Genomic DNA, 27,784 nt, shown 5'->3' with positions numbered 1-27,784 from the left:
CATCTCGAAGCAAGTCGATCCACGCATCCATCCAGGAGATGAGAGACCTCGTTGGAACAGTGAGACAGGAAAACGAGGACTGGTTCAAGGACTTGTTCAAAAACTGGGGACTCTCAGGGTGAATGCTCTCCCTCATCAAGGACATTAGTTATTTTATTATTATTCTCTTTTTAGTTACCCTAGGTTTTAAAATCCTCAAAAGAATAATTGCCGCCTCTCTGTCCAGTCCTTCCCCAACATCGAAAGTTGTGGTCGCCGCCGCGACCACCCAGGAAGGTAGCTGGTGGGAGAACCCTACATCAAGAGATACACAAACCTAGGATTCCAAAGACTTTATTTTTTCCTAATCCACGTCCTTTCCCTTTTTAAAACAAAAAAGGGGGAGATGTGGCGTTGTGTGTTTTAAGGTTATTATTTGAAGTTGTTGTTAATTATTCTTTGATAGTTAAATAATGGTTTGTTCCCTTCCCCCCATGTAATCCCCTGTAATGGTTCGTCCCGAAGTTGTTTTTCCCAATTCTTCCCGCCACTGGCCTGTCCGTTAAAGTGAGATGTCCCCTGTTCCTCCCCCCAAACCCTTATTTAGTAATGTCAGTCTTTGTGGTGCTGCCTCCTACCCTTGTCAGTTATGTAGACCCCCCCTACTTTTTTCGAGAGAGTTCTGTGTCTCTCATCCCTAGCTTGTATTATGATTTGCTCCCGAGGCTTCCTCCCGCCCCCTTGTGCTTCTTATTGGTTATTTTGTATTGCATCAGCTTACCTGTACCCTCCACTATTGGTTCCCTTGTATTTCCACAACCCCCGCCTCCTCACTTTATAAGGGCTAGCCGAAACCCTCCTCTTTTGACACTTGTCCCTGGACCCTCCTTGGTTGTCATTTGTCCCTGGATTTTCCCTGGATTAAAGGCACCTTGGAACCCAAACAGGTGTACCTTCTTTCCTTCCTTCGTTTCGGAACCTCGTGTCTCTCATCGCACCAGCCTGCGCACCCACGCCGCGGCTGTCACCGCTACCTGGCAGTCCCGACGGGAACCTGGGGGCGGCCAGTCTTGTGGCACCCCTCTGCGGTCTCGCAAGGAGCAGCTAGCCGGCGCCCCTTCACTCAGATCGACCGCAGCGCGTGAGAGCCACACGTCACCCTGTGGCCTGTGGGCACTTTCGAAGCGCACGTCAAACGCCACGGTGTGGTTGGGGGGGAGGCCATTCTTCTGGTCCAGGTCCACACTGAAACCTTGAACGGATGAACACAAAGCAGCTGAGATAGACATGAAACACAAAATGTGACATAAGCATGTTAAGGCCTTATTGGTGTCCTGACTGAGAGACCTGGGAGAAGCCCCACGCTGTGCTGTGACCTGGACAACAACTTAAGAGTGCACCTGAACACCCCTCAGCCACAGTGAGCCACTGTGTGATGGAAGCACAGCCTTGCCTCAAGGCCTCTTTTGGAAGCCTTTTGATCCACCAGAGGCTCGCACAGGCTGCTTCCTCAACAGAGGCTGAATACAAGTGCTGTGACAGTGTGAACTGCAAACAAAGCACTTCCAAAACACAGCAGACCCCACTGGCTGGCAAAACAAGCCCACAGAGTGCCCAAAGAAACTTGCTGCTCGTGGGAGCCAGGGGCGGAAGATGCTGAGAGGTGACCAGGGTGATGAGCCCATCTGGCCCCTGCACTGAAGCATTAGGGCAGTCACAGGCAGGCCAGGTCGTCCCTGGCCAGGAGAGTTCTGCCTCTAAAGCTCCCAGCAGGGGCACTGAGAAGAAAAAGCTCAGAAACCTCCCCAGGTTCAGGGGCTTAAGCTAATCTGTCTGAGACAACTCCTTCAAGGCCACAGGAAGTGTCTCCAGCACTGCTTACCTGTGTCCTGCAGGACAGATACATTGGCCTGGAAGGACACTGGGATCTGCCCAGGGTTGGTGATCTTCAGAGTGTGTGTCTCAGTGTAACCCTTAAGGACAGGGCCCATGTCCAGGACATACTGGGGCAGCTCAACTCTGCAAGGAGTAAGGACAGGCCTTAAACCACAGTTCTTAAGTGTGGCTACATGTCCAAGTGAACAAAGCATACAAATACAGTGGCTATTTCTTTATTCACTGCTGTAAAAACTCAGCTCAAACCCATGAAACCCATGGCCTGACCACCTGGCAATGACTTTGGGAAGTCAGGAGGAGTGCAGGTCCTAGGTTTTATCAGCTACTAAAGGTACCTGAAAATACAATTAGTTGAAATGGACACTGTTCCACAGCTCCTCTGCCATGAAAAGCCAGTATAGGTGAGTCCACTGGGCCTCCACTGCTCTCAGCGGAACTGCCTAGCCTGGTGTACAGCCTGAGCCTGAAATTGCTTTGGGGTCTAGGAATAAGGTTTGCCTGCACAGGAAACCTCCATTGCTCTGCAACCAGATCACATGAGCTGTTCTGCAGAGCATCTTCTTCCTGAACTGAAGCCTCCCGTGCTTGTGCTGCATCATGATGGTGCCAAGGGACAGACCAGGTCACCTAGATAAGCCCTGCCACCCCACCAGGATTCAAGCCATCTGATTTTGGGTTTTAAAGGGTTTGCTGACATGTGCAGTTCCCTTCTCCTTTTCTTTAGTGTCACAGCTGCACAGCTGTTAGCTGGAACCAAGACATCAGCTGGGAGCTGTCTCTTTCAGAGCTAGTCAGCAGGGACAGAATTTGTGCTGTCTGGAAGGGCTTGAAGGGGTGCACTGGGTCCCCCAGCTCTAGGGACAGAACCCCACACCTGTGGGCAGCTGAGCAGGCAAGGCTCAGCGTGGTGCTGGGGAAGGGAGGACACCCTGCTGTTCACATGTAGCGTGTCACAGCCACCAGGACCAGACCCCTTCTGGAGTCCAGGCTATTCCCAGCTCTGCAGACACAAGGAGCTCTCAGGAGAAGGGGACATGGCTGGGTGCTCCCCACGGGGCACCTGGAGATGGGGATGGGAGTCCCTACTCACTTGACAAGACTCTGGCACAGCTCCTTGTCAGGGAACCTGCTCTTTGGGGGATGGGATGGAAGAATTTGCTGCAGCTCTAGAAAAGTCCTCTCTATCAGCATGTTCATCATCTTTATCTGCATCTGAGTGTTTAACTGAGGAAAGGGAAGACAGTGGCTGGTTAGCAAAGGTCCTTCCCAAGGCCCAACCTGCACCTGAGAAAGGATCCCCCCGTGCTCTCGTTGGGAGGGGCTGTGGGGTCCTCCTGTCTGGCTGCTCAGTGTCTGTGACACCTCCTGCTCTCTTAGCCAGGACCTCATCTCCAGGGAAGTCACTCCAGCATCTTTGCCTGCCCAGACACTGTTAGCAAAGCTGCTCTGGCCAGGCAGACAGACAAGCCAGGAACCTTCCAGAGCTCCAGATACTTGCCTGCCCCCAGCCAGTACCAAGGCAGCTTGGACCAAAGCTGTCTTGAAAGGGAACTGGGACCAAGCTGCTGCCTCTTGGAGATGAGCACCACCAGCACAGCCCCAGGGCAAAATCAGGCAGCTGCTGTTAAGGTCTGGAAATCTGGAAGGCCTGGGGTTGGGACCAGTGAACTCCCCAGCAATGATCTGCATCTCCTTCAAAGCATCAACTCCATCCCTGGAGCATGGCCTTCAGGATCTCTCCCTGGGGTAGCCAGGAAGCTGGTGCAGCCCCAGAAGAGACCATGACAAGAGTGGCAGCCCTAGGGGCAGTGCTGAGGTGACACAAGGTTGTAAGTGGGCAGGGAGGTCCCAGGTGCTGTCAGGGCTCTGGGGAGCTGCTGTGGGCTGCAAGGGCCTCAGGTGACATGGAGAGGGTGGCATGTGCCAAACAGGGCTGCAGCTGCTCTTACTACAATGCCAGAGTCAAGCATGCAGGGCTCCAGGCTCTGAGTCTTGAGACTCTGAGTCTCCAAGGTCTGACTCTTAGTGGTCTGAGTTTTCAGGGTCTGAGACTTCACGGTCTTGGTCTTCAGGCTCAGAGTCTTCTTACAAACAACTGATTTATTGCTCTGATTGTGTTGTTGCAGGGGTCTTAGGTGCTGTTTCAGTGTCTTCTCATATTTTTCATTTCCTGAAGGAAGAAAACATCCACAAAGAGAAGTGTGAGCAAAGTGCCAGTCCCATTTAAGCTGGCAAGTCCCTGCCTCCCAACACTGGTTTCTTCCAGAAAGAAATCCCTCAAGCCATCTATGGAAAGTGGATGCTGCTGTTCCTCTCTGAATCTCATCCCTTGCAGTGTCACACAGATCCAACCCTGCCAGAAGCCCTGCCAGCCTCTCTTACAGCTTTCCCAAGCCTTTCAGTCTAGCCATCATCCCTCAGGACCCTGCCAGATGTGCTGGCAGGCTCTGCAGGTTGGTTCCTGGGACAAAGCCCACATGGGATCCTCTGCTCAAGACTCATGAAGCAGTCAGAGGGTTTGGCTTGGTCTGGGAGTCCTGCAACCCTCCACGCTCAGTGGAGGTGGGCATGAGCTGCTCTATGGGCATATGGTAGGGAACAAAACCAGAGGGGCCCTTCCTGGGCAGACAGGCAGTGCCCACCTTTGATGTTCCAGGGCAGGTTGACACTGATCATGGGAAAGGATGCTTCTCCTTTCAGGCAGATATTTTCTGGGTCCAGGTCACCCACTTTAAGCTGGTAAGTCCTGCTGAAGGCTCCTGGTAATCCCGGCATGTAAGAGAATTTCAGCACTTGCTTCTTGCCAGGTGCAATGGAGCCCTGCAGGGACAGGAGAAGAGGGAGGGAATGCATCAGAGTGTTCGATGGGGATGGCTCAGGGGACAGACAGGCTGAGAACACAGGTTCTCATCTAGAAGAAACCATCAGATCACACTACCTTCATGATAAATATATTACAGTATTGGCTTTCACAGCTGTTAAATACTATGTGTTTTATAATGATGACTTTTGTAAAAGAAATTTTGCTAAATTATAGAGTTCTTTTAATGAGAATGTTGTGTTGTGATATCAGTGTTGGTGAAGAGTTGTTGCAATATTAACATTTAACCAATGAAGGAATGGAAACCTGTTGAATGTGTCAAAAAGTCACAAAATGACCAGGACTAGGACAACTGCACATGCTCCAAAAAGGTGGGACAGACAAGGAACTATGTTATAATGCTTCAATATGTATAACCATTTGTAAATATGGATTAGGCTGATGCAATACCCAGGGTATATAAGGGGTATTGCTGTGTTGACTGGTGCGTGCCTCTGGTTGTGGCTAAGCACCCAAGTCAAGCACCCAGCGCTTTTACTTCTACTTTATTGACTTGATCCTTTGTTGTCTCTTATTAAATTTTCTTTAAATTTTAACTGAGGAAGAGGCTTTGTTTCTCACAGCTTCTACCTTCCTTGTGCCTGAAAGGTCAAGCCTCTGACCCCGGGGTGCCGTGTGTCTTCCCCAGGGCTCATAAGGCTGCAGCCCCAGCACAGCCCGATGTGAGCACAGCTCTGCTGCTGATGGGGTTTGCCCTCAGCCAGCAAGAGCCTGCCTCAACACAAAAAGGCTCTTCTGCTGCTGCTGTGGAAGGGAAGTCCCCACACTGAGCAGGGCCACCGCTCTTCTCATCCCTTGTAGGAGAGAGGCGTGAAGAAATGGGGAAACCAATTGCTTCCTCTTCCCACTGCAAGGAGGAACACAGGCAGGAGTGCTGCTTCGGCTCAAAGACATCCCAGGCAGGACTGAGAAGCTTGGACAGTGGTGGGATGCTGCTGATTCTTCTCCCTGCTCTTCCAGCCCCGCTGCTCCCTGGCCCCCTCACTGCCCCACAAAGCCGCTGCACAGCAACAAAGCTGGAGGAGTCAGGGAGCAGCAGGCCTGTGTAAGGGATATGTGATCACACAGCCTGGGTAAGGTGACCCTCAGAAACACTCCAGTGCCAGCACAGCCTGAGATCTCAGCCGTCGGGGTCCCCAGAGTGACTGTGGGCAACCAATTAAATTTTTACTTATGCCTCAACATGCATTTATAAATCCCCTTTCTGACATGGGGTGAAAAATTATTGTAGGGGCTGTAGACATGCTGGGAACCTTAACACATCTCGTGTGTAAATGAGGTTGCTAGGAGAAAATGTCTGGGGAGCTGCAAACGACCACCCCGTTGGAGGCGGGCAGACCCCGAAGCCCAGTAAAATTTTGCCCGTCTGAACAAAAAAGTCCTAAACGGGCTGAACTATGGGAGGAATCTCAGCATATAATAGTAGATAACACTGCCAGTTTTTCCCTGCCATTTTTGGTTTTTTGTTGGGCTTGGAGCACCTGCAGGGTCCGGCTCTCTGCAGAGCCGCTTCTTCGCTGTCTACGCTGCTGTCGCCGCTTGCCCGCTCGCCACGGCAACCCAGTGCTCCGCTGCTTCCCCGAGGGAGCAGCCGCCGCGCCCCGACCGTGACAGCCCGCGGCTGCGGAGCCCGGCCCGGCCGCGTCCCGCGGGACAGCCGGCCCTGCTGCCGGCGGATCGAGCCCGGCCCGGCCGCGTCCCGCGGGACAGCCGGCCCTGCTGCCGGCGGATGGAGCCCGGCCCGGCCGCGTCCCGCGGGACAGCCGGCCCTGCTGCCGGCGGATGGAGCCCGGCCCGCCGATGCGGGCACACACGCTCGGTGCGGTTGGCAGCACAGCTGCTCCATCTGCCGAGCAGGACCCGACACAGCGCCCCAGGGCTCCTGGGTTACCCTCTCCGTTTCTCGTTTTCTTTCTCTGCTCTCTTTTCTATTCCCACTCTGGTTGGGACCATGACCTTTCCTTATCAATAAACAGTTTTCAGATATAAACTTGCTGCGTTTGTGCCTTATTTTCGTCCGAGAAATCTATCAAAAAGAATTCTCCTCTACTCCCCTTACAGGACAGGACAGTGACCAACACAGCTGTGCCTCCCGCTGGGGTCAGCCTCTGACAGCAGAGCCACCCACCAGCCAAGGCCATGGGGGAGTCTGTCAGGAGAGTTGTTTGACTTTCTCTGCCCCCAGCAGAAATTGCTCACAGCCCTGTCTCTCTCATGGCTAGGGTTGGGGTTTTCCGCTTTGACATTTTCCCCTCCCTTACACCCCCCCCCCCCGTTTTTTTTTTCCCTTTAACACTCTCCTGGGCCACCTGACACAGGGCTGGGGTCAGTCACTTGTGCTACTTACAGTGGTGGGCTTGACCAGAAACACACCAGGCAAATGCTTGTCTGCTGGGCTAGGGTTTAGCACCCAGCTGAATTCAATCTTGCCACTGTTTGCCAGGGTGACATTGCTGTGATGAATTTCGTTAAACATCTGGAGAGAAGGCACAGGAGAGGGAAGTTACAGACCCAGGCCTGCTGCTGGGAATCTCCTTCCTCTCTCCTGGGATTGAAAGCAGACACATCCTGGGAGCAGGGACCAGGGAGGAGACAGGGGCCCTTGGGAACCTGGGGAACCCCCAGGCACAGGGCACCTGCACAGCAGCAGGGAGCTCTGGCAGCACACAGAGGGGTGGTAACAACCCTGTGAGGGCCAGCAATAAATGAACCAGGGGACACAGGCCCCCTGCACTCTGAGGGGTCACCAACAGCCAGGAGAAACAGACAGCACTGAGGCATTCCAGGAGAAAAGGCACCTGCATGCAAGCATTGGCAAGCAACATAGATGCAACAAGGGAGTCACACAGGACAACACAAACAGGGCCAGCAGCTGGAAATATCTGTGGGCTTTCAACTGGAAAAGAGAGAAGGGGGGATTATTCTGGGACAGTCTCTCCAACTATAGTGACTGGAAGCCCAACTTCTTCCCTTGATTGTTGTGTGGATTAAGCACAAGCATTAGACAAGAGCATCTCCTCGGAGGTCAGGCTTTAGGTGTGGATCAGCAGAGGGGTGTCTCAGGGACACACTCCTCAGAGCACCCCCACTGGGACCCTGCCTGCCCCAGGAGGCAGTGTTAGGTACCCTGAAAATGAGGCATTCCCAGCATTTTGGAGAGGCTTGGAGATGGCCATTTTAACCAGCTTGGATGGCAGATGTGTCCCTCAAAGGTTGTACTTCCAAGCCCCAGAGCCAACAAAGGGGCTGGGAAGGGAAGGGAGCCCTGGAGCGAGGTGGGCAGGAGCCCACTGGCCGTGGTCCCAAGGCAAGGAGCTGTGTCAGGGTGCCGCGCTGCTGTCCCAAATCCTCTCTACTCCCCCGGGCAGGGGAGGAGATCGCACCGGCCAAGCTGTGGCACAGCGGCTGACAGCGGGGGTCACTTCCCAGATGCGCCAGGGGCGTCCGGGGAGCGCCTCGTCAGGAGGCAGCGGTGGGCAGCAGATAGATGAAGTGGAATGAAGAAAAGAGGGACTCTTCTCGGGGGCACAGTCCAGAGGCTTTATTTGTCTCCAGGGAATCCAGCAGGGAAGAGACCCAAGGGAAGGCGGGAACACAGCATATACAGGGGGTGGAACACTTGAGGGAGGATAACAAAGCAAACAATCAGGGAAAACCTAGGAGGGGACAAACTTGTAACAGATACTTGTTGGGCGAATAGGGATGGTAGAAAGGAGGGACCTTTGTTCCTGATCCAATCACCCACTGGCAAGGGAAGAATTTTCTGGAAGGAAAGGAGAGGCCAGTGAGAGATGGACAGGAGCTCGGGGAGGGATTGACAAGAGGTAACCGGGGTAACAGGGGAGGAGACAAAAGATTGACAGGACTCTTATGCTGGGGAGGGGCAGCTCAAAGGAAGAAAGGGGAATTCCAGGCTGAACCATTACAAACCATGGAGGGGAATGGGTTAAACCAACCTCAAACAGAAAGAGCACCACAACACCAGGGGACGTGTGTGGTACCTGAGAGCCACAGCTGATCTCCCGGGGCCTCAGGGAGTAGCTGGCACGTGAGGCCTCCCCAGTCAGCACCACCTCGTAGCTGGGGCCTCCCTCCACGTGGCACAGCACCGTGACATTGGAGATGGTGTCCAGGTGGCCACAGAAGGTGAAGGAGACCTGCTGGCTCTCTCCTGGCTGCAGCACACCTGACAGTGGCACGATCCTGAAAGCCTGCATGGAAGACAGGAGAGACTGAGGTGTGGAGCATGGAAATGGATGCAGAAGAGCATCTTGGAGCAAAGTGCAGCTGTACCTGGAGGGCCTATTCCCCAAACACAGCCAGAATCACCCTGATCTCATCTTGCATCCATGCCACTGACCAGTGCAGGGACCATGGGGAAAATCTTCTCCCATACTCATGGATCAATGCATTAATTAGTGCATTACATGAAAGTGAACGGGGATGTCTCCTGGCAGTAGAAATTCTCTAATGGCACAACTTGCCTTTAAAAAGCATTTCTTACTGTTTTTAGAAAAGGAGGAGACTCAGAGTGAGATCTCTTGGAGCTGAGTGAAGGACTCCAGCCCTGCTCATCTGACTCCTGAGGCTCTTCCCCTCTCTCTCTGAATTAAATGCTGCTTTCTCAAGGTGCTACAGCCAAAGCTCCTCCATAAATTTCCTATGCACCACCTGAGGAGTTCCAGGGGGAGCAATGCCCTCCACAGGTGCTGCACAGCATCCTTGGGCAGCCCTACAGTGTGTCCTGCACGGCCTCTCCAACAACCAGCTGCTCCAGCAGCACTTTGTGATGGGCCTGCAGGGATGGGAGGCCCCTGTGTGGCCAATGCTGAGGGCCACCAGTGGCACTGGGAGCTCCAGCCCTGCTTGCCACACTGACAATGTGCAAGTGAGACACACTCCCTCTTACCTTCTCTGCTTCGAGGGGAGTGTGTGGGAAGTCCATGGAGCACCTGAATTCCTCAAACCCTACTGGGAGCTGAGGGTTTCCAGGAGTTTGTGGTGGCACCTGAAAAAACAAGCCATTTTCTATGCTAGGAGGAAGAGACAGCCACTTGCAAAGTCTCAGTTTGTTAGACAGCTTCAGGGCCACTGTAGGAATGTGCCCCCTGTTGATGGAGTGACAAAACTATCCTTTGTCTCTCTAAAAAAGGAAAAAAGTCCAGAAGTTTCTTTTCTGGATTAGGTAAAAAGACACCTCATAGGACATGGGGGACTTCACCTCAAACTTAAGGATAGCTAATTGGACAGAAGCCAAAAAGTCCCGCCTAAGCAATTTACTAGAAGAAGAAGACAACAAAGAAAGGAATTGCTTTTGTGAGGTCTTTTACCAGCAGCAAGAACCTCTTGCACCTGGCTTGGTTTTTCTCTGTAAAGAGTTTTGTTATTTTGTCTTTTATTAAAACTTGAAAGAACTGGTAGTTCTTTCCAACACTACCACAGAAGCCATCCTGCTGATTTTATGCCTTCTAAGGTAGCTGAGCTATCTTGGGTGTGACATAGATCTCCAAGAGCTTATGAGACCTGGCTTGAGGAGACCATATATCAGGCCACCAGTGCAATACCAGCTCCCGGCTGAAAGCAGAGACCTGGAAACAGGGAGTCTGGCTGGCTTGGGAAGAGGGTACATGGAGACCAGGACTCATCACAGCTTGCTCTGGGAAGAAAGCTGGAGCTCTTACCATAATGATGCAGATAAAAGCCTCATCTTACATTGTGAAGGAAACAAGGCAAAAAACCCCACACTCAACACAGGCCTGTAGGATCTGAGTGAGCTTCTCCAAGGAAAACTCTCCTATTGCTCCCTCCCTCTCACCCCATGTCCAGCCACTGGTCCTGCTGCCCAGCCACTGTCAGGGCACAGGACAGCAGGGCAGCAAAAAGGGAGCTCAGCATGAGCATGACTTGCTGGTGGCAGGCTGGGAGGCAACACAAGCAGTAGATGTACAAGAAAATCTACCTTTACTCCTAAAGATTGGTATAAATCCTGCACTTCTTTCAGGGTGCTGGCTGCCTCCTCCTTTCTAATCCTGAAGTGTCTCCATTGAGATGCCCGGCGATCCAAACAGGTTATCTTCCCCTTTGGTGGCTGGGGTTTGAATTTAGGTGGGTGAAGCTCATCTCTGGAAAATAAGATAACTGTGAACAGGGACCTGCAGTGGGAGGAGTGCACGAGCAGCTCCTGCTCAGGGTGCAGCCCCTGGGTGGGTGCTGGCACACTGAACTGAGAAATGCTTTGATCCAGCCCTTCCCAATCCAGGCTGGAGCAGGTCTGTTCTAAAGGCAGCCCAGGGATGACACTGAGATGCTGCAGCAGCTGCAAATGCTTGCATTGAGGAACTACAGAGGACAGGGATTAATATCTTAGGGGAAGCAAAAAGCAGAGTGGGAGAGGAAAAGACAGAGAAGGCAAGCAAAAAGGTGAGATTTGAGGGGCAGACCCAGGCAGTGATGAGCCAGCACAGCCCCCCCAGTGCCCAACACCAGAAACTCTGCAGCTCCACCAGGTATTTATCAGGAATGTTTCCCTGACAGTGCTGGGGGGTTGGTTGGCATTTTCCAACCCTCCCAGGTGACTCAGGTCACATTCCCCATTTTAAATTGAAGCAGGTGCTCAGGGTAACTCTGCTTGTGTTTCTAATGCCACGTGAGGGACACAGTCAAGCTGTGCCTGCCTGTCACCCTGCTGAGCTGCAAGTGCTCCCACAGCCAAACACAACCTGGATGCTCCATTCCCACACAGGCGTTCAGGGCCTGTAATGACCTGCTCCCCAGTGAAGCACTTTTGCTTTGTAGCTTGTTATCTAAGGCTGGGTTTCATTGCTGGCTCTCTCATCATAACCCCCAAGAGATCCCTAATCATCTTCTGCACTGTCTTTAGTGGAATGAATGGTTTGAGGCAACTTCCCAGGACCATGGTGCCTGGACAATGACATTTTTCACTCTAGAGTAGAAACTCTCTGGGAGACAGGGAGAGGAGATGATGTGATGAACAAGTCCTGCTGTCAACCAATTCAGAATCCATAAGGGACATGTTGCAGGGAAAAGTCAAAATGAGTAACAAGTATCACAAAAAAAGGGAGTGAAGATGCCAAGGTGTCCACTGAAAGCTGACCCCTGGGAAAGAAATCGTCCTGGCACTAAAGGAGTTGTCTCAGCAAAGAAAGAAAGGGAAGGTAACAAGATCTTCAGCATCAGCCCTAAGTGGTTCTTTGGCCTTGGGACTTTCTGGGCATCCTCCAGCACAATGCAAGGGAGGAAGGCAAGGAGCAGAGAGCAGCTCCTGCAGAGAGGACCCATCCCAAAGCAGAGGGGCCAGAAGGGCCTCCAGCAGCACTGTGGGAGCTGGGACTAGGAGCCCTTCATCAAGGTGGACATTGCCTCAGGCCACAGATGTCTGAGAAAGCAGCTTTCACCCCAGCTTTCCTTCCCAGGGGAAACCACTATGGGGACTATGCAGCACCAGACTGGTGGAAAACCTATTCCCTGAGCATCCAGCCTGAGCACGGCTGCTCAGTGTTATTTGCCAGATCCTAGGCAAACAGCTTTGTTCTTTGCCAAGTGCAAACAGGACATCAGCAAGAAGGGCTTCAAGGAGAGGGCAAAGGTGCACATACCTCAACCTGTTCACCTGGCTGCTGGAATGGAATGACCAGTGGTACTGGATGGGAAGTGAGCTGCAGTTGGTCATCTTCAGAGAATGTACTTCTTCAGTGCCAGCCAGGATGCAGCCAAACTCCAAGGCGCTGGGCTGTCCCTGAAACATCACACAGTGTTCCCTACTGCACCAGGACAGCCCCCACCAACAGCAGCACGGCACAAAGAGCTGGGCAGGGGCTCTGCAGCTTCCCAGCACTGCTGGACAGCAGGGGCAGGGACACCAGGGACAACAGGGGAGTTTCCAGCCTTAACACAGCCCCAGAGCCTACTCACAGTGTTAGGCTGCAGTCTGTCCCTGAGCAAAAGACGAGGTGTCGGTGTCTTTTTCGGGAATCCAGACGCCATTTTGAAGGGAGGATGTCGCAGATGAGCGACAAGGCCTCAACAAAACTGGAAGGAACAACAATGGAACTCTGAAAATCCGGAACCCAATTCATGGCAGACTCAAAGGATATATATACTGGTGCTAAAGATTTTATATTATTTGAAAGTAGCTAAATGCTTGTTTGGCATAAGTGGCTAGTATTGTTAGGCCTCTAGCTGGGCTTTATTTGGACTATATGGCTGCCTTGTGCAATTCAAAGATGGATCATACTCAAACCTGGAGCTAAAGGGCTGAACATTAATAATACTTAGAACAGACAAAGCTGTAGTTTAAATATTATTTAAAAAGAGCTTGAATGGACCTCCTCTTCTTTAGGCTAAACAACCCCTGCTCTCTCAGCTGCTCCTCACTGGACTTGGGGGAGTCTGGAATGTTATGGCTCATGGCTTAAATATTGCTATAAAGGACTTTTTGCCCATTGTGACAAAACTGAATAAAGAAGCTGAGACCACCCAAGCCCACCCTTCCCTGAAAATGCCTCCTGACTGGAACTTGGGACTGTGAGTTAAGCCACCTAAGGAACTTGAGACAAGATAAAGGTGACACTATTGTCCTATTAGCTCAGGTCTGGGGACAAGTGAGAGAGGCTGAGGGAGAAAAATATATCCACAACAAAGCCAAAGCCAGCAGCTCTCCTGAAAATCAGCTCTGTCTGCCTTCAGGCTGGGGAGGTCATAGCCACAGACTCCTCTGCTGAGGCCAGGTTTGCACACAAACCTCCCATCAACAGAGGGGCAGGAGGGAATTTTGGGTGTGTGGCGCAACCTCTGGTAAGGGGCAGTGGACACCCATCCTCCCTCACACAAACTGGCTCAGCTCTAAAACCCCCCACCCCCAGAAGGCCACATCCAGGGGACATTCCCAGCAGGGGCAGCTCAGGGGGTGTCATAGCCCATCAAAGACCCCCAAAGTGCCCCCAGAGCCATTCCTGAGTCCTTGCACCAGATGACTGCATGGCATGCAAAGTAACACAACAGATCTGAAAATCCACAACCCAATTCATGGCAGACTCAAAGGATATACTGGCGCTAAAGATTTTAGATTATTCAAAACTAGCAAGAGACAGAGCCAAACTTGTCCCACCCCAGGGAGGCACCTGGGCAGTCCCACCTTGCCCAAATCTGCATTAATCCATTGCACTCTTACGTTTTGCAAGACCTCACCACAGAGAAGACCGGAAGAGGACTGAATGGGATGGGATGGGATCCATGGAATGGTGAAATTTTCTACTAAATCTGTCTCTGTCACTGTCTTTCTTCCCCCCTTCCCAGACCCCTCCCTCCCCCCTCCTTTTTCTATTTCTTTCTCCCTCTCTCTCCCTCACATTGACTGTTACACAAAATCCAGACTGTTGACTTTGGCATATGGTCTAATTTTGCACCTTAATTCAGGGACATCTCTTTAATAATTTTAATAACCAGATCATAACAACCCACTGAAACTTGAACAGAACTCATTCACCTTTAAACAGTTTAAGTAAATACTATAGGGAAAAAGTGTATAGACTAGTATATTTAGGAAATGTTGTATTTCTTCAGTGAGAAAAAGCACCATCAGTAGACCATCTATTGTTCATCCCCTCAGCTGTACATGCCACCGAACTGGAGACTGGCTTTATTCCATCCTGTATTTCCCTTTGGCATTCTCTTTCAGAGCAGAGATGTGACAAAACCAGAAAGTAAAACTTGGGCCAATCTTTACCTTAAAAAAAATTTCAGGACTCCCTTGCAAAGACCAATGTTCTGCGAGTTCAAGACTCCCTCACAGAAACCAATGTTCTGCGAATTTAGGAGTCCCTCGCAAAGACCAATGCTTTGCGAGTTCTGGAGTTGCTCGCAGAGACAAAATCTCCGCGAACGCTCAGCACTCGCTCACAGAAAACAACGATCTGCGAACAATGCACTTGGCGAATCGCCGAGTGCAGCCGCCCGAACGCGCCGAGGCTGCGGACGAGCAGCCGGGGCCGAGCTCTGGCGCTGAGGCCGCATGGCCGGCTCAGACTCTGCAGCCGAGTTTGCGGTCACCCGGCAACCGCGGCACCGAGCGCGGGGCCGGGCCGGGCCGGGCCGGGCCGGGGGCCGAGGCTGACGCTGAGGCCGGGCGGGGCCGGGCGGTGGCGCTGGGCGGGCCGCGGTCCCGCCTCGGTCCCGCCTCGGTCCCCCCTCGGTCCCGCCTCGTTCCCCCCTCGGTCCCGCCTCGTTCCCTCCTCGTTCCGCCCTCGATGTGCCTCGGTCCCCGCTCGGTCCCCGCTGTTCCAGCCCTGGTGCCCCCTCGGTCCCCGGGCACAGCGGGGTGGATTCGCTGCCGGGCCCGGAGCGTGAGGGGCTCGGCGGCAGCGCTCGATATCGCCAGAGCCTCGGCCCCAGCTCCGGGCTGCTCCACAACGGGAAAATCCCGGGGTCTCAGCAGTTTGTGTTCAGCGCATAGACACGGGGAATCGGCGAGCTGCGGGTCCTGGGTCCTTCTCGTTCTTCTTAGGGACACACAAGTAGCAAAAGTAATTTCATGGTGTAATCTTTGTCACCTAATCTGCAGCCGGGAATTAGTGCTCCGGAGACTGATGTTATCACATGCTGTATTTCTCTTTGGCATTCTCTTTCAGAATACAGATGTGCTAAAGGAAAAAAAAAAAAGTACAATATTTATCAATCTCTGTCTTCGAATGAAATGCAAGACGGATTTTCAATTGCATTCCCAGCATTGTAATAAAAACACACTAGAACCATAATCGTTGCAAGTTTCCTGCTTGCAGTAAAGTTTATCTGTAATATATATGATGCCTTAGGTTTTAGATTTTACATTTTTCAGATTCTGTGCTGCTTTACTGTGTAGTTATGAGTTTCATATTAGGGGATGGTGAGCTCTCTGCACAGAGCAGGGAGAAAAAACAATTCCTTCTCTAGCTGGGGACCAAGGACAAATGATCCAAATCTCAGGCCCAAGAGCAGAAACAACATGGACTGAGGAGAGAAAAACAAGAAGGATGGGACTGCATGGGCTAAAGCTGTAATTGGACAATTAACTCCAATATGCAAATGGAGCAGAACTGATCACAGCGAGACACCCTGTGAGCAGTCGTGCATTTTGTGACCATTTTGGTCATCTTGGGTGCAGCCCTGGCTGGGCTCTTGTGCTGCCCAAGGTGGATCTATTGAGGCCTTTTAGGAAATCCCTACTTTGTTCTTTAAATCCATCTAACCTCTGTTCTAGGTCAGCCTTCACAAGGCATCATATAGGTTTATATATCCTAAAGAACTGCATTTGCCTTCATGCTGCAGAGCAATAGCACAGATTTTGTGTCTTCAGCAGAACTGACGTCTTAGTAAAGACTTAGAAGTGAAAAATTTTCTGGGTTAACGAGAATTAAGGAAGGACATTTGAAAACAGATCAACCCTATTAGTTTATGATGTTTCCAAGTCTACTACTCTGTGCAGCCTAAGGAAGCTGTAATAGAATAAGGGAAGAGAGACCTTGTAGCCATGTTATCCATAAGTGTGTGGAAAACCTTCACACGGAGCCCCTGCACAGCCACTTTAAAGACTTGGTGGCAGAATAGCAACATAGGATTGAACGAGAGACAGGCAAATATCCAATTAAAGTCAAATTACAAGTTATTTTATTTTCAGATTGGGCCACAGACTGTATGCTGCTCACCATCCTTGGGGTTCCGAATGTCCTGCAGCATGGCTGAGCCATGAGACTTGTGGAGTAAATTATGAAAAGGTGAAGCACAAACATTTCTTATGCGCCTACCTTGCATTACCAACTCGGCACCTTAAATATGGTTTTGCTCTTTTAATGGAAGTTTATAGCTGGAACTGAAGATTTTTTTTTAATTGTTGAGAAGCTCTGAGTAGAAGCAAATATTCTTGCTGGGTACCTGTGGTAGGTAGGTACCTGCTACCTGGCAGTGGAGGAATGTGCATGTACTTACATTTAAGTCTCTGAAGTATTCATTATAGTCAAGAGCATATCCAACTACAAATTTATCTGGAATTTCAAAGCCTGTATCTGTAAAAAAATACAGTTATTTTTATAATTCAGTGGTGTAAGTAGCTTTTAAGTGCACAGTTGGTATTCAAGACACATTTGACTGAGAGTAATAGGCATCATCTCTTTCAGAGTGCTTTCTTAAGAATCTGATCTGTAAATTGATGACACAGGTTAGAATCTAAACCATTCCCATCAGTCAGTAATATAACTAAGGTGTTAAGAGAATTATTTTTATTAACAAAATAATTGTTTAAAACCTAGTTATGAGTTAGTCCTGGGAGAGGAGAAAAGGAGTGAGATTTTACTTGAGTAAAAGTAGATGAACAGTGATTCAGTAGACTTTTCAGTTTGGAAACAAGGCAAGTTTAATAATGCCAAATGTCAAAACATGCCCTCTGGGGTCAAAGCAGAGCAAAACACACTTAAGATTTGGTTTTATTTCTGCTATCTAAATAGTTAAATTTGTGTATGAAGTAGCTAAATCTGCACTCGGGGAAAAAAAGAAGGTGGTCATGAGGCCTCAGGATGGTGTAGCTGGTCATTAGTTCACAAGTTTTTATGTAGTTTCTCCCCATTTCTCTTGTCCTTAATGAAACCTGTGTGTGAGTTGTCAGATGTGCTGAAGTGAAATTGCAAGACTGTGATCTGAAAAATACAGAAAAAAATGCTAGAAAAACATGATACTTACAGTCTGGTATGTAACCTGGACTCTGACATGTCCTTTTAACAAGCAGGCTGTAAGGCAGAGCAGAGATGGTTGGTTTTTAAAATATGTCTTGCTCTAATTTGTAGACTTCCCTTCTGCCATGCCTCTCCATAAGGTTCTAAAATCATGCACTTAAATTAAAACAGTGAGATTATTGCACAGAGAGTAGTGTTCAGCCTTGTAGTGGAGGGAGAAGCAAAGGCCCTGATCTAGGTTCATTCTTTATGTCCAAGGGGCTTGACTTTGTATTCGGTTCCTGCAATCCAAGGTGTTTGCCCTTCCATGCAGCAATGCCTCAGCACACTACAACAGCACAAAGGGGGAAGCATGGCCAAGTGGCTGGGAATGATTTTAGTGGGGAGGGGGGGAGGGAGGGAAGGGGGAGGGAGGAATGGAAGATTTCTTCTGCAAAATCATATCCATTCATAGTTTGTCTGTGCACCTCAGAAGAAACTGAGAACCTCCTTGACAGTCACTAGAAGGACTGTCTGAGTAACTGATGCTTAAAGCAACTGTTTTTATAAAGCACTGTGGTTACTTGACAGACACAGGGATATTCCACGAAATATCCTTTTAGAGATCTACTAAAAGCAAATCTAGAATGCTACTTGAAGGCATCTTCCCAGTGCTGACAGACTCTTAGATTCTGGAAAATTCTACGGTTGAGAATATGAAGAAATATTCTACGGCTGAGGATATTAAGAAATATTCTGAGTGTTGTCATTCTAGTATTGAGGCAACCTGAGGTGGTGTTAAAAAACCTACAGAAGAGATTAATTTCCTGCAAACATAAAGTAAGAAACAGGGAATCCATCAGACTTTATGACTGCATGGAAAGAGCCTTTTTCCATTAATTTGAGCAGTGAAGATGGTAGTGCACAGGTAAATTTCCCAGTTTAAAAAACACTTAATTTTTCAGCAGCTGGATAAGGATTACTTCCTGCATTTGCTTCCTCACCCCCAACCTTCAAGCCAAGCAAACACCTGTCAGCATACACTGACTATTCACCCAAATGATTTGAATACATTAAGTTAGTGGCTATATCTTTGTACCTTACAACTTTTACCATCCTTGGTTTCTTGTCTTTTATTTTTGAAAGTAGAGCTTTCATTGTTCTACCAGTCTCAATAATGTCCTGAAAGAGATAAAAAAAATAAATTATCCTTCAAGTTTGAAAGGAAAACCAGACTGTAAGTGGATTAAATTAGAGCGTAACAACCTGGCAGCCCAGTAGCATAATTAAGTATTATTTTATATGTAATGTGTATTAATTTGAAAAGAAGGGAGAAAAAATCCTTGTCATTCCACCCCTTGTTCAGTCATTACTTACCTCTACTACTAACACATTCTGGAAGAGATTACATAGGGAAAGAAGGAAAGAAAAGAAAAGAAAATACTTAAATGTCAATTTTCAGCAAATTATACAGCCAAGAAAAGCACACCAAAATCCTCAGTTAAAGGAAGTTGCACTGATTTTCAAAGGAGATTGTCACTTGAACTACTGACTTTATTTTGGTGCTTTCTGAAGAGTCTCTCTGTAAGTATTTATGAAAGCTTACAATATGGTGATAAAGGCACCTATGTCAGGTCTATACATTGCTCTATGTATTGCACTAGTATTCTGGAGCCACACTGAATGAGTCAGTTTAGTATGGTTCATTTCTGGGCATTCTGGGATAAAATGTGGAATAGGATCTTTGGGAGCATTCATCACTGATCACTTCAAGTTTCCACTGAGATCAGTGGGAATTATTCACTGTTTCAAAGCCCAGAAATTTAAATCAGTGTTAAGTGGCTGGAAGTATTCAGTATCAAAATCTTAATAAATATGGATTTCCTGGAAAATATACAAGAGCAGTTCTTTCCCTTTTAAAGCTGAAGATGCTAATTCGTACCTTCCCCTTTAGTGTAGACAGTTCCTCTCCAACAAAACTGATTTTTTTTGCAGGTGAATCATTCTAGAAGGAGAAAGAAAGATTGAAGTCTCATAAAGCATGCCCAAACTGTTATCCTGTATTTATTTGAAAGGTGTGCTGCTCTTGCTTTTTTCAAGAGGAGGGACTTTGAGCTCTGCCCTTGGCTTTGTCGAGTGTTCTGCTATATGTTTATTCCAGTGAATGTGTAATATCCACCCTTTGGGGAAGATCTGTAAATCAGTTCCTTTTTAGTACGTAATTTGAACAGAATGCTCAGCTTTGGTATGCATAAACTCAAACTACCAGTATTTAGAATGCCAGTCTATGAAGAGAGTCAATTTTCCAAAGAAAAGAAAGTTGCTTACACAGTAGCTTTTTTTTATTCTGACAAAATCCACGGTAACAGGCACTGATTTATCACCATTTTGATTTAATGCTTTTATATGGTCCAGCAAATCAGCAAAGAATTTATAGCCTCCTTTAAGGACACAGAGTGCAACAATGTGATGACTTCCCATGTCTTGCATGATATCTCTAGCCAAACGTTCTGTCCTGTGAGAGGAAAAAAAAAACAAACAAAAAACAAAAGGGAATTCTGGAAATAATTTTAAAAATTCTCATCTTGCTGTTATGTTTTTATAGCTAACAAATTGTTACCACAGCAAATCATAGGAAAGTTCGTTACATATTTGCACAGTACAAGCTGATTTAATCCATAAACCTTAATATTGCAGGATAGGAGGTCTTAAAGATATTTGAGTTACAAATATGTAACTAAAGTTAGTTACATATTTGCACAGCTCAAACTGATTTAATCCATAAACCTTAATATTGCAGGATAGGAGGTCTTAAAGATATTTGATACAAGCTTAACTGAGTTTGTAGAGGAATCCTGTCCATAGAGCCCCTGTTGTACTAGACTTCAAGACAGAAGCGTTAGGCTGCTGGGTTTCCATGTTTCTCATATGCTGCACAGGGCAAGGACCTTGGTCTTTTCATTTGGAGGGACAAAAATTGGCATCACTGTCCCTGTTCTTTTCTGTTTGCCCTCATACCTGTCCAGGATGAGTCCATGAGGAATGAAGACTCTTTCTAAATCTTCTTCATAATGTTTAGGAATGCAAAACAGGTTTTTGTTGTAGCCGCTTTCCTCATCTCTTATCTGCAAGGGAAAGGGAAGTTAGTCTAAAACTAGCAACAAAGCCATACAAGAAAAAGCTTCCAGTCTCTGATAGTGTGAAGAAAAAATTTCTCCACCCCCAATAATGTGTCAAAATAAAATTATTTCTGAGAGTTCTTGATCTTTCTGCTAGAAGTGTTCACAATCTGATAACTCAGGAGCTGGTGGCTGAGTTTTGAATGGAGTTGTGAATGGATAAACAAGTACATAGTCATTATGAGATAAATTCTTGGCCACCATCAACTCCTTTAAAAAGCCACCCAAAACAATAACAACTTCTCCTCTTGTTCCATTTGCTGTTCTGCAGAGCTCAGTAGCTTGCTCGTGTGGTAGACAAGTGAAAATTAAAATGTAAATCAAGGAGATTGGGATTACAGGTCAGCATGTGACTTTGAGGTGCTGCTCTGCCTTGATCATAGTTTTCCACTGTGTAAAAGAGAAAATTCTGCTTTCTAAGCCTGAATTCACAGCTGAACTTTTGACATTCCAGCCATTAGCTGTCTCAGAGGACAAGGAAGATGGCTCACTCCAAAGGAGAAGCTTTGGGATGGCATTGGGAAGCGGGGAAGCTGCAGAGGGTGCCCATAGGTGGGAAGCTGTTGTGCTGTTTGCCTTTGGAGCAGAGTGCTCCTCATCATGGCTGGGGTCTGGCCAGGGCTATGTCCCACAGATCTGGACCCTAACCCTTTTTGCTTCCAGGGTTTCAGATTAGTTCTTTATTCAACATGCTGATTTCAGGCTCTTGCACCCAGAGATGTCTGTGTGTCTAGAAGATCCATAATCTCCATTTGGGTTTCTCTTCTGGCCCCAAACAGATCGGTGTCTTTGGATTCTACCTCCCTTCAAGACCTTGATGAATGCTGTGTTCACTTATAAAGTGGTGGTACAAAAGCAGGCAAGGAAACATACAAGGAAGTATGAAGAATTGTGAATAAGATTAATATATAAGTTATAGAAAAAATCCTCTCAAATTCATGAGCTTTTATTACACCTGATACTGCCCTGATGTTGATAAAAATACAGAACTGAAAAAAAAAATTCAGAGCTGGCTTAAAGCTTCAACAGTGAAAAATATGTTATCTACATACCAGTTACCTTCCACAGAACACAGTAAAGCATCTTTCTAAAAGCTCAGAGCTGTGGATTCAGCAGTAACAGCATAAAGTATTGCTAACAACAAGTTAAATCTGCAAACTTTTTGGACAGATGAATTGGTTTTAGTTTTCCTTTTCTTTGGCACAGGAGAGATAAGTGCTTAGGAAGAAAAGAAAAATGGACTGTAGGAGGCAGTAGTAGGTTATTACTTGCAAAACTCATGGCAGCCAAAAATGAAATAACCAATTACTGCCATTTATTTTAAATTGGCTGCAAATAGCTTCCTGCATTTAAAGATAAAACTGGAGACAGCTGTAAAAGGAAGTTTCAGAGAACAGATTATAGTAGCACAAGGCAATGGATATAGAAGCCCATCCTGGCTGGGATGAGCATATTCTGCAGGTACGCTGGGATCAGCTGGGTCAGGCTGTGCCACATCACTGAGAGAAGCTTTAGTGAGTGCAGAGCTGCTCATGGCTTGATGTTCAATTTACCCAGCTGGACAGCTTGAAACTGGCCCATTTCTGCCTCTGGGAGGCTGCTAGTGGTGAATACACAGGCAGGGTATGAGACTCTGACATCATTATCATTTGAAGTATCAAAAAAAAGCACCTTTAAGGATAGTCACCGACACCAGTATAAAATGTGCTGTTTGTTTTGTTTGGGTTTTGGTTTGTCTCCAAGATTCCCACGTCTATTTCATCCTACTTAACTGCAGCTTAAACACAGTGATAATGCTCCCTGTAAATGTGAGCAGCTTCTTTTGCCTAATCATGATACTGATTGCAGTATTCAATGGACTTCAGCTTTACATCTGCTTTTGCAGTTATAAATGCACAGCATTTCTTCTGCACGGCAATTTAAAGGTCAGCCTCCTTGCCAAACTGAACTTCCTGCTGCACTTGAGTGACATCACAACTGCTTCAGCTCAAGTGAGGGATGAGTTTGTCTGTGTGGATGTAACTGTAAAATAAAGGTAATCTTGAGGCATATAGGTGTGAATAGTCATTACTGCTTAAAGCTACTCCAGCAGTGCAGTAGCTGCTTTGTAGCTGTCACTTGGTTTAACAGCTCTGCTCATTGAGAGTCTTGGGTACAAATAATATCTGCTACAACAATATCCTCTGTGGGAAGCATTTTTAAAAGCCTGATGAAAGGTTCAAAACCAGAACTTTAAGGATTGCATCAGTTTGAGCACCCCATCACCACAGCAACCTGCCTTACAGGCTGATTAAAGCCTTTGCATTGTTAATATTGCCTTGGCATATGCTGAATAATATAGTGACAGCCCATAATAATATAGCAATCTACTAAACTGTCATACGAAATCATTAATTTTTTAAATAATGAGTTTATAACTTGAGGAATTAGTAATTTCATTTAGTTGCAGTCTCATCTGTTCAATTACTGCTGTAAGTTTCTGAGTTTAAATGGAAAAAAACAACAAAATGAACTACAGCAATTTCATACAGTAGATAAATGCATAACTATTGTTTCATCAGCACAGAATGAAAGAATATGAATATAGGTATGTTAAAGTCAAATAATGTCATGCATTTGTAGAGAAGTGAGCCTTACCAAGATGCCTCTGCTCTGAAAGCCATCTTTTCTGCTGAGTAAATATAAGAACCAAAGCCTTTCATTAGCCAGTATTTCTAATGCTCTGCTATTTTTGCTGAAGCTGAGCTTTCCCCCCAGCAAAAGCTCCCTTCAGGCAAATAACCAAGCACAAGGACATTATGCTTTCTTACCTGCAGTCCATGAGCCATAATCCCTCTTTGAAGGATGCTCTTGCAGAATGACTTGGTGTAACTACTGCAGTTTGGCTTGCCCTGATTTAATCTTCTAGTCAGACCATGACTTGCTTCTAAAAGGTCAAAATTGCCATCCTTCCTGCAGGAAGCATTACTTCCTTCTGCTAATGCACTGACATCACAATCCCAGGTTCTTACCTAATCAGATTAACCAGAAATAAAATGAGTTGAGCCCTGCTGTAACCAGTGAGAATAAAGATGTGGGGAACAAGGGAGATGCAAAAGAGAAGCTCAAGAATCAAACTAATGGGAAGGACTAGGTAGAATCTGAGGTGGGGTTTTAAACTGAAAACGCACATCAGATATTTGGTTGTAGCCGGTGGTAAATCAGTGGTGTATGTGTAAAAGGTAACTTTGTATACCATTTTCTTACACAGTGTTTGTTCACACAATCCATTGTTGTGACAAAGTCCATGGCTTTTAAATATTCTTGTTATAACTTGCTGTCAGAAAATGTCAGTCAATGATAAAGCAGACTAAATAAAGCATATTTTTAACAGGATCTTGAAGGAGATGTCTGCAGCTGTTGAGATTTGGTGAACCCTGTTTGTCATTCTTCCACGTCATCCTTTCATAACAAGAGGGTTACAGTTCTAGTAACATGCTTCACATCATTTAAAATCAAATCATGCTGACATTTCCTGTAATCTGATTAATCCACCAAACTGCACTGTTATCTGGGATTAACATGAAAGTCTGGAAGTTCGAAAAATTAATCCTACTTGAAAAATGAGCTAAAACCAGCTTGCATGCAACATATTACAGGATGTTCTTACTAGATGGGGTATATTTTATTAATTCAACTAGTTTAGTGTTCTCTTGGTGAGGGACCACAGTAGCTAATGAAAGGAGATTTTTCTTGTTTCTTTGTAGTCTCACAGTTGCTCTTCAGATTGTGGCTGGTGACACTTGGGATAATGTAGAAAATCTGTTTCAATGGATTAATGGGCATATCCACAACCTTAAGTGAGACATTAAGTAGTAGTTCTTTTGGGAACTGTTAGTGCCTTGAGGCTACCTGACCCTGTTTGATGTAGTCAGCAGGACCTTCCTCCTGTGAATTCCCTACTGTATTTCATGATACATACTCGTGAGCTCCATACCCTGAGAAAAACCTTGCTTTTCTACTTCCTAGGTAAGGTGGCCCTTTCTAGCTGACACATTTGTTGGCTGATTCTCACCTAGTTTTCCACACTTAAACAGAGTTTAGCCTAGTTTTGCTAAAATCAATATTTTGAATGCAACTACTTGTTTGAAGCCTCTTTCTAATCAAGGCACAGATTATTGGCCCTACTGTCAGTTTACCATTTTCAGCAGTAAAACTGAGCACAGTGTCTGAAATTATAGTGAAAATATAAATACTGTATGTATATCTGATATGCTCTGTAGCTCCCAGCTTAGCTGTGCCCTGTTTCAAAATGCCCTGTCCTTCTCTATATTATGGACTTTTTTGTGTGTGTAATCTCTGTATAGGGAAACCTTGACTACAGATTACTCCTTGGATTTCTCCTTCCTGCTTTCTGATCAGGCCACTTGTAAATATTCTCACATGTAATATATTTCCTTTGGTTCTGGATATTAGAAGGCCACCTTTGCTGTGTAAATTTTATAATCCCCTGATTTTTTTTTACTTTAGGCAAGTTTGATTCCATGTTACTCACATTTCTAGAAACTGTACATTGGAGCTTGCAAATCTTTGTGTTTCCTTTCGGCACTGTACTCTTAGATCTGACCTGAACTGTGCCCAATTCTAAAGTCCTGTTTAATTCTGTTTCAGAAAAATGTTGTAGAAAATTCCTCTCACTGACTTACTTTTGTGTTTTGGCTGCATGGGGAATATTAGCTGACTGGCAAATGGGCAATGACTTTATTTATTAAAGCCCATGTTTACACTTTCATTAAACTTTAAGCTGGTTCAAGAAGTCTCTGCCTACTCTATTTGAAAACTACTTCCCAGATCATATTTGTTCAAATGAATTTAGACTTCTCAGTAAATTCCACAGAACCATGATAGTAATCACACACCACAATCACCTGTTTTAGTGTTGCATTCTGAAGAAAAAAGTACTCATTGGTAAAATGTTCATGCTAAAACAGCCGTTTGTCATTGCTGAATAATGAAAATAGAATGGAGCCAGCAGGCATCCGTGGATGGCTTCTCTGTTGTAAATTATGTGATCACATTCCCATATGAAAGAACAAAAAATCTAGGTGTATATGCATTTGTTCCATATGGCAACCCCAAGTGCATCTTTTTAAAATTAAGTGTTCTGAGGAAACCAAATCAGGTTTCAATCTCTTGCCCTGCTCTAGATAATAGGATGGTGAAAGAGCCAATAAGTGAAGCCCACACAAACAGACTGGAAATTAATTAGATCAGCACTGATAGCTTGGTAAACAGCAGCCAGTCCATACAGAACAACGGTGCTCCTGGCCTTGCATTTATTCCCAGAACTATTGAATCAGTAACTACTTTTCTCAGGGCATGATTTTGCTGTTTCCATACCCAAGTTTGTTAAACAGGTTTACATTCTATTACAGTTCGGAGTGACCGGCCTTGAGACTGCTGCGATCATTTTAAAGGTCCTCCAGAAGCATTGTATGAACGCTAATAAAGCATTTAATTTAATTAAACTAATTTCCGACGAGTTCTTTTCGTTCAGGAGGCAAACACATGCAGCTGATGTGCCGCGGCTGGTCCCCGAGCGAGCCCGGCTGTGCCGCGAGAGGGCAGCGCCGGCCCGGGCAGCGGGCCGGGCGTGCCGAGCGCTTCGGGATCGGGCTGCGGATCGGGGAAGGTTCTGCTTCCCCCGAGGTGCTGGCACTGCCCAGGCTCCCAGGGAATGGGCACAGCCCCGAGGCTGCCAGGGCTGCAGGAGCGTTTGGACAGCGCTGCCAGGGATGCACAGGGGGATTGCTGGGGGTCTGCAGGGACAGGGGCTGGATGATCACACTGAGAAGGATGGAGAGGGACTGTTTCCAAGGAAGGGCATGGAGTGGCAGGGCATTAGTTCAGTTGGTTGGAACATGGTGTTAATAATGCCACGGTTGTGGGTTTGGACCCTGTATGGGGCATTCACTTCAGGGCTGGACTTGCTGATCATTGTGAGTCCCTTCCGACTCAAAATATTCTGTGATCCTGTGACATGGGGGAATGGATTCCTACTGACAGAGCGTAGGTTTAGATGAGCTATTGGGAAGAAATTCTTGACAACAAAGGTTGGTGAGACCCTGGCACAGGGTGCCCAGAGATCCCTGGCAGTGTCCAAGGCCAGGTTGGACACTGGGGCTTGGAGCACCCTGGCATAGTGGAAGGTGCCCCTGCCCATGGCCCCTTCCAACCTAAACCATTCCATAATTCAGTGGTTCTGTCATCCCTGTGGGTCCCTTCCAGCTCTGAATATTCTGTGATTCTGTGAAATATTTACACCAGTTCCAAACTCGTATAATTGTGGAACTGCTCTGATCTGCATCACTGAAGGTATGACCCATAGGCTCCAAGTTCCGAGTGGCTGCTAAAACTTAAATTAAAACTTAGCACTTGTATTCAGTGGCTGATGGGTTATTAGGCAAACTGATCAATACATATTGCAATGGCTAGATTTAAGTTATCCATGCCCATCCTAAATCTGCTTTTTTTTCCTTGGCACTTTGAATTATTAGATAAGACCAGTTACTTAATTTGTTTCAAAAAATCTGTTTGGAAAAACCACACTGCACATTCCATGGTAAACAATGCATGTTTACAATTAAAGGCTAGGAGCAGTTACACAAATTTCAGTCTCCTTATGTACTCCTTTAGATTGTGTAGCTTTTTTAAGTAGAAAATTTAATTAATATGAACCTTTATACTTTCCTAATTGATTTTCTGTCTGGTCTGAAATTTTATTATTTTACTGAAATAGAAAAGTGATATAAATCTCAATCAGTATTGGATATTTATAAATGCTGTGCATGAAAATGTTTTGGTTTTACAATTCATCTGATAACTGCAAAAAAAAAAACATCAACAACCCTAGGAAACACAGACTGGTGGATGACAGACCTGTAGAAGCTTACCTGGATTTTAAATTTGAATAATTCTTGAAAATATCCTGGCACCAGTTCATAAGTAGATGAATGATAAATTCTGCAAGCTCAGAAATTCTGATGGCCAATGTGGAGGAAAAGTGCAGTATTTATTAAAAAGATCTTTGAGGCCCTAACAGAAATGGTGGAGTGACTGAAGGAAACCTTTATATATCTTTTGCTACATTTGGTTTGTAGATAGGATAAATG

The 27,784-nt window shown here is 46.7% G+C and overlaps 2 protein-coding genes across 2 annotated transcripts; both read right to left on the bottom strand.

Moving 5' to 3' along the window:
- Positions 1 to 968: 968 nt before the first annotated feature.
- Positions 969 to 13,143, bottom strand: LOC135279717 (hydrocephalus-inducing protein-like). The gene is made up of 11 exons (XM_064387168.1): positions 12,689 to 13,143; positions 12,373 to 12,512; positions 10,716 to 10,878; positions 9,666 to 9,764; positions 8,758 to 8,967; positions 7,104 to 7,232; positions 4,518 to 4,695; positions 3,825 to 4,045; positions 2,966 to 3,099; positions 1,862 to 1,998; positions 969 to 1,231 (listed from the first exon to the last, which is right to left on the bottom strand). The coding sequence occupies exons 1-11, from the start codon at positions 12,758 to 12,760 to the stop codon at positions 969 to 971; spliced, it is 1,746 nt and encodes a 581-aa protein (XP_064243238.1). The 5' UTR covers positions 12,761 to 13,143.
- A 2,142-nt stretch (positions 13,144 to 15,285) lies between these two features.
- On the bottom strand, positions 15,286 to 23,559 carry LOC135279637 (hypoxanthine-guanine phosphoribosyltransferase-like). The gene is made up of 9 exons (XM_064387096.1): positions 23,444 to 23,559; positions 20,473 to 20,579; positions 19,783 to 19,969; positions 19,397 to 19,459; positions 18,832 to 18,849; positions 18,554 to 18,636; positions 17,483 to 17,529; positions 16,736 to 16,812; positions 15,286 to 15,414 (listed from the first exon to the last, which is right to left on the bottom strand). Exons 1-9 carry the CDS (start codon positions 23,459 to 23,461, stop codon positions 15,367 to 15,369), a joined length of 648 nt encoding a protein of 215 aa, XP_064243166.1. The 5' UTR covers positions 23,462 to 23,559; the 3' UTR covers positions 15,286 to 15,366.
- Between the last annotated feature and the right edge of the window lie 4,225 nt (positions 23,560 to 27,784).

Source organism: Passer domesticus, chromosome 12 (assembly GCF_036417665.1).
Source record: "Passer domesticus isolate bPasDom1 chromosome 12, bPasDom1.hap1, whole genome shotgun sequence".
In the NCBI taxonomy this organism is placed as follows: Eukaryota; Metazoa; Chordata; class Aves; order Passeriformes; family Passeridae; genus Passer; species Passer domesticus.
The sequence above is the reverse complement of the archived record's forward strand: the minus strand, read 5'-3'. Positions and strand labels throughout refer to the sequence as shown.

Coding starts and splice junctions, on each gene's coding strand:
- LOC135279717 (XM_064387168.1), bottom strand. CDS start 12,760: ATGGCGTCTGGATTCCCGAAAAAGACACCGACACCTCGTCTTTTGCTC. Junction 3,100..3,824: donor TGCTTGACTCTGGCATTGTA/GTAAGAGCAGCT, acceptor CCCTTTCCTCAG/TTAAACACTCAGATGCAGAT. Junction 1,999..2,965: donor CTGTGCCAGAGTCTTGTCAA/GTGAGTAGGGAC, acceptor TACTCCTTGCAG/AGTTGAGCTGCCCCAGTATG.
- LOC135279637 (XM_064387096.1), bottom strand. Junction 17,530..18,553: donor AGGATGGTAAAAGTTGTAAG/GTACAAAGATAT, acceptor TCTGCCTTACAG/CCTGCTTGTTAAAAGGACAT. Junction 16,813..17,482: donor TCCAGGTTACATACCAGACT/GTAAGTATCATG, acceptor ATTTTTTTACAG/ATACAGGCTTTGAAATTCCA.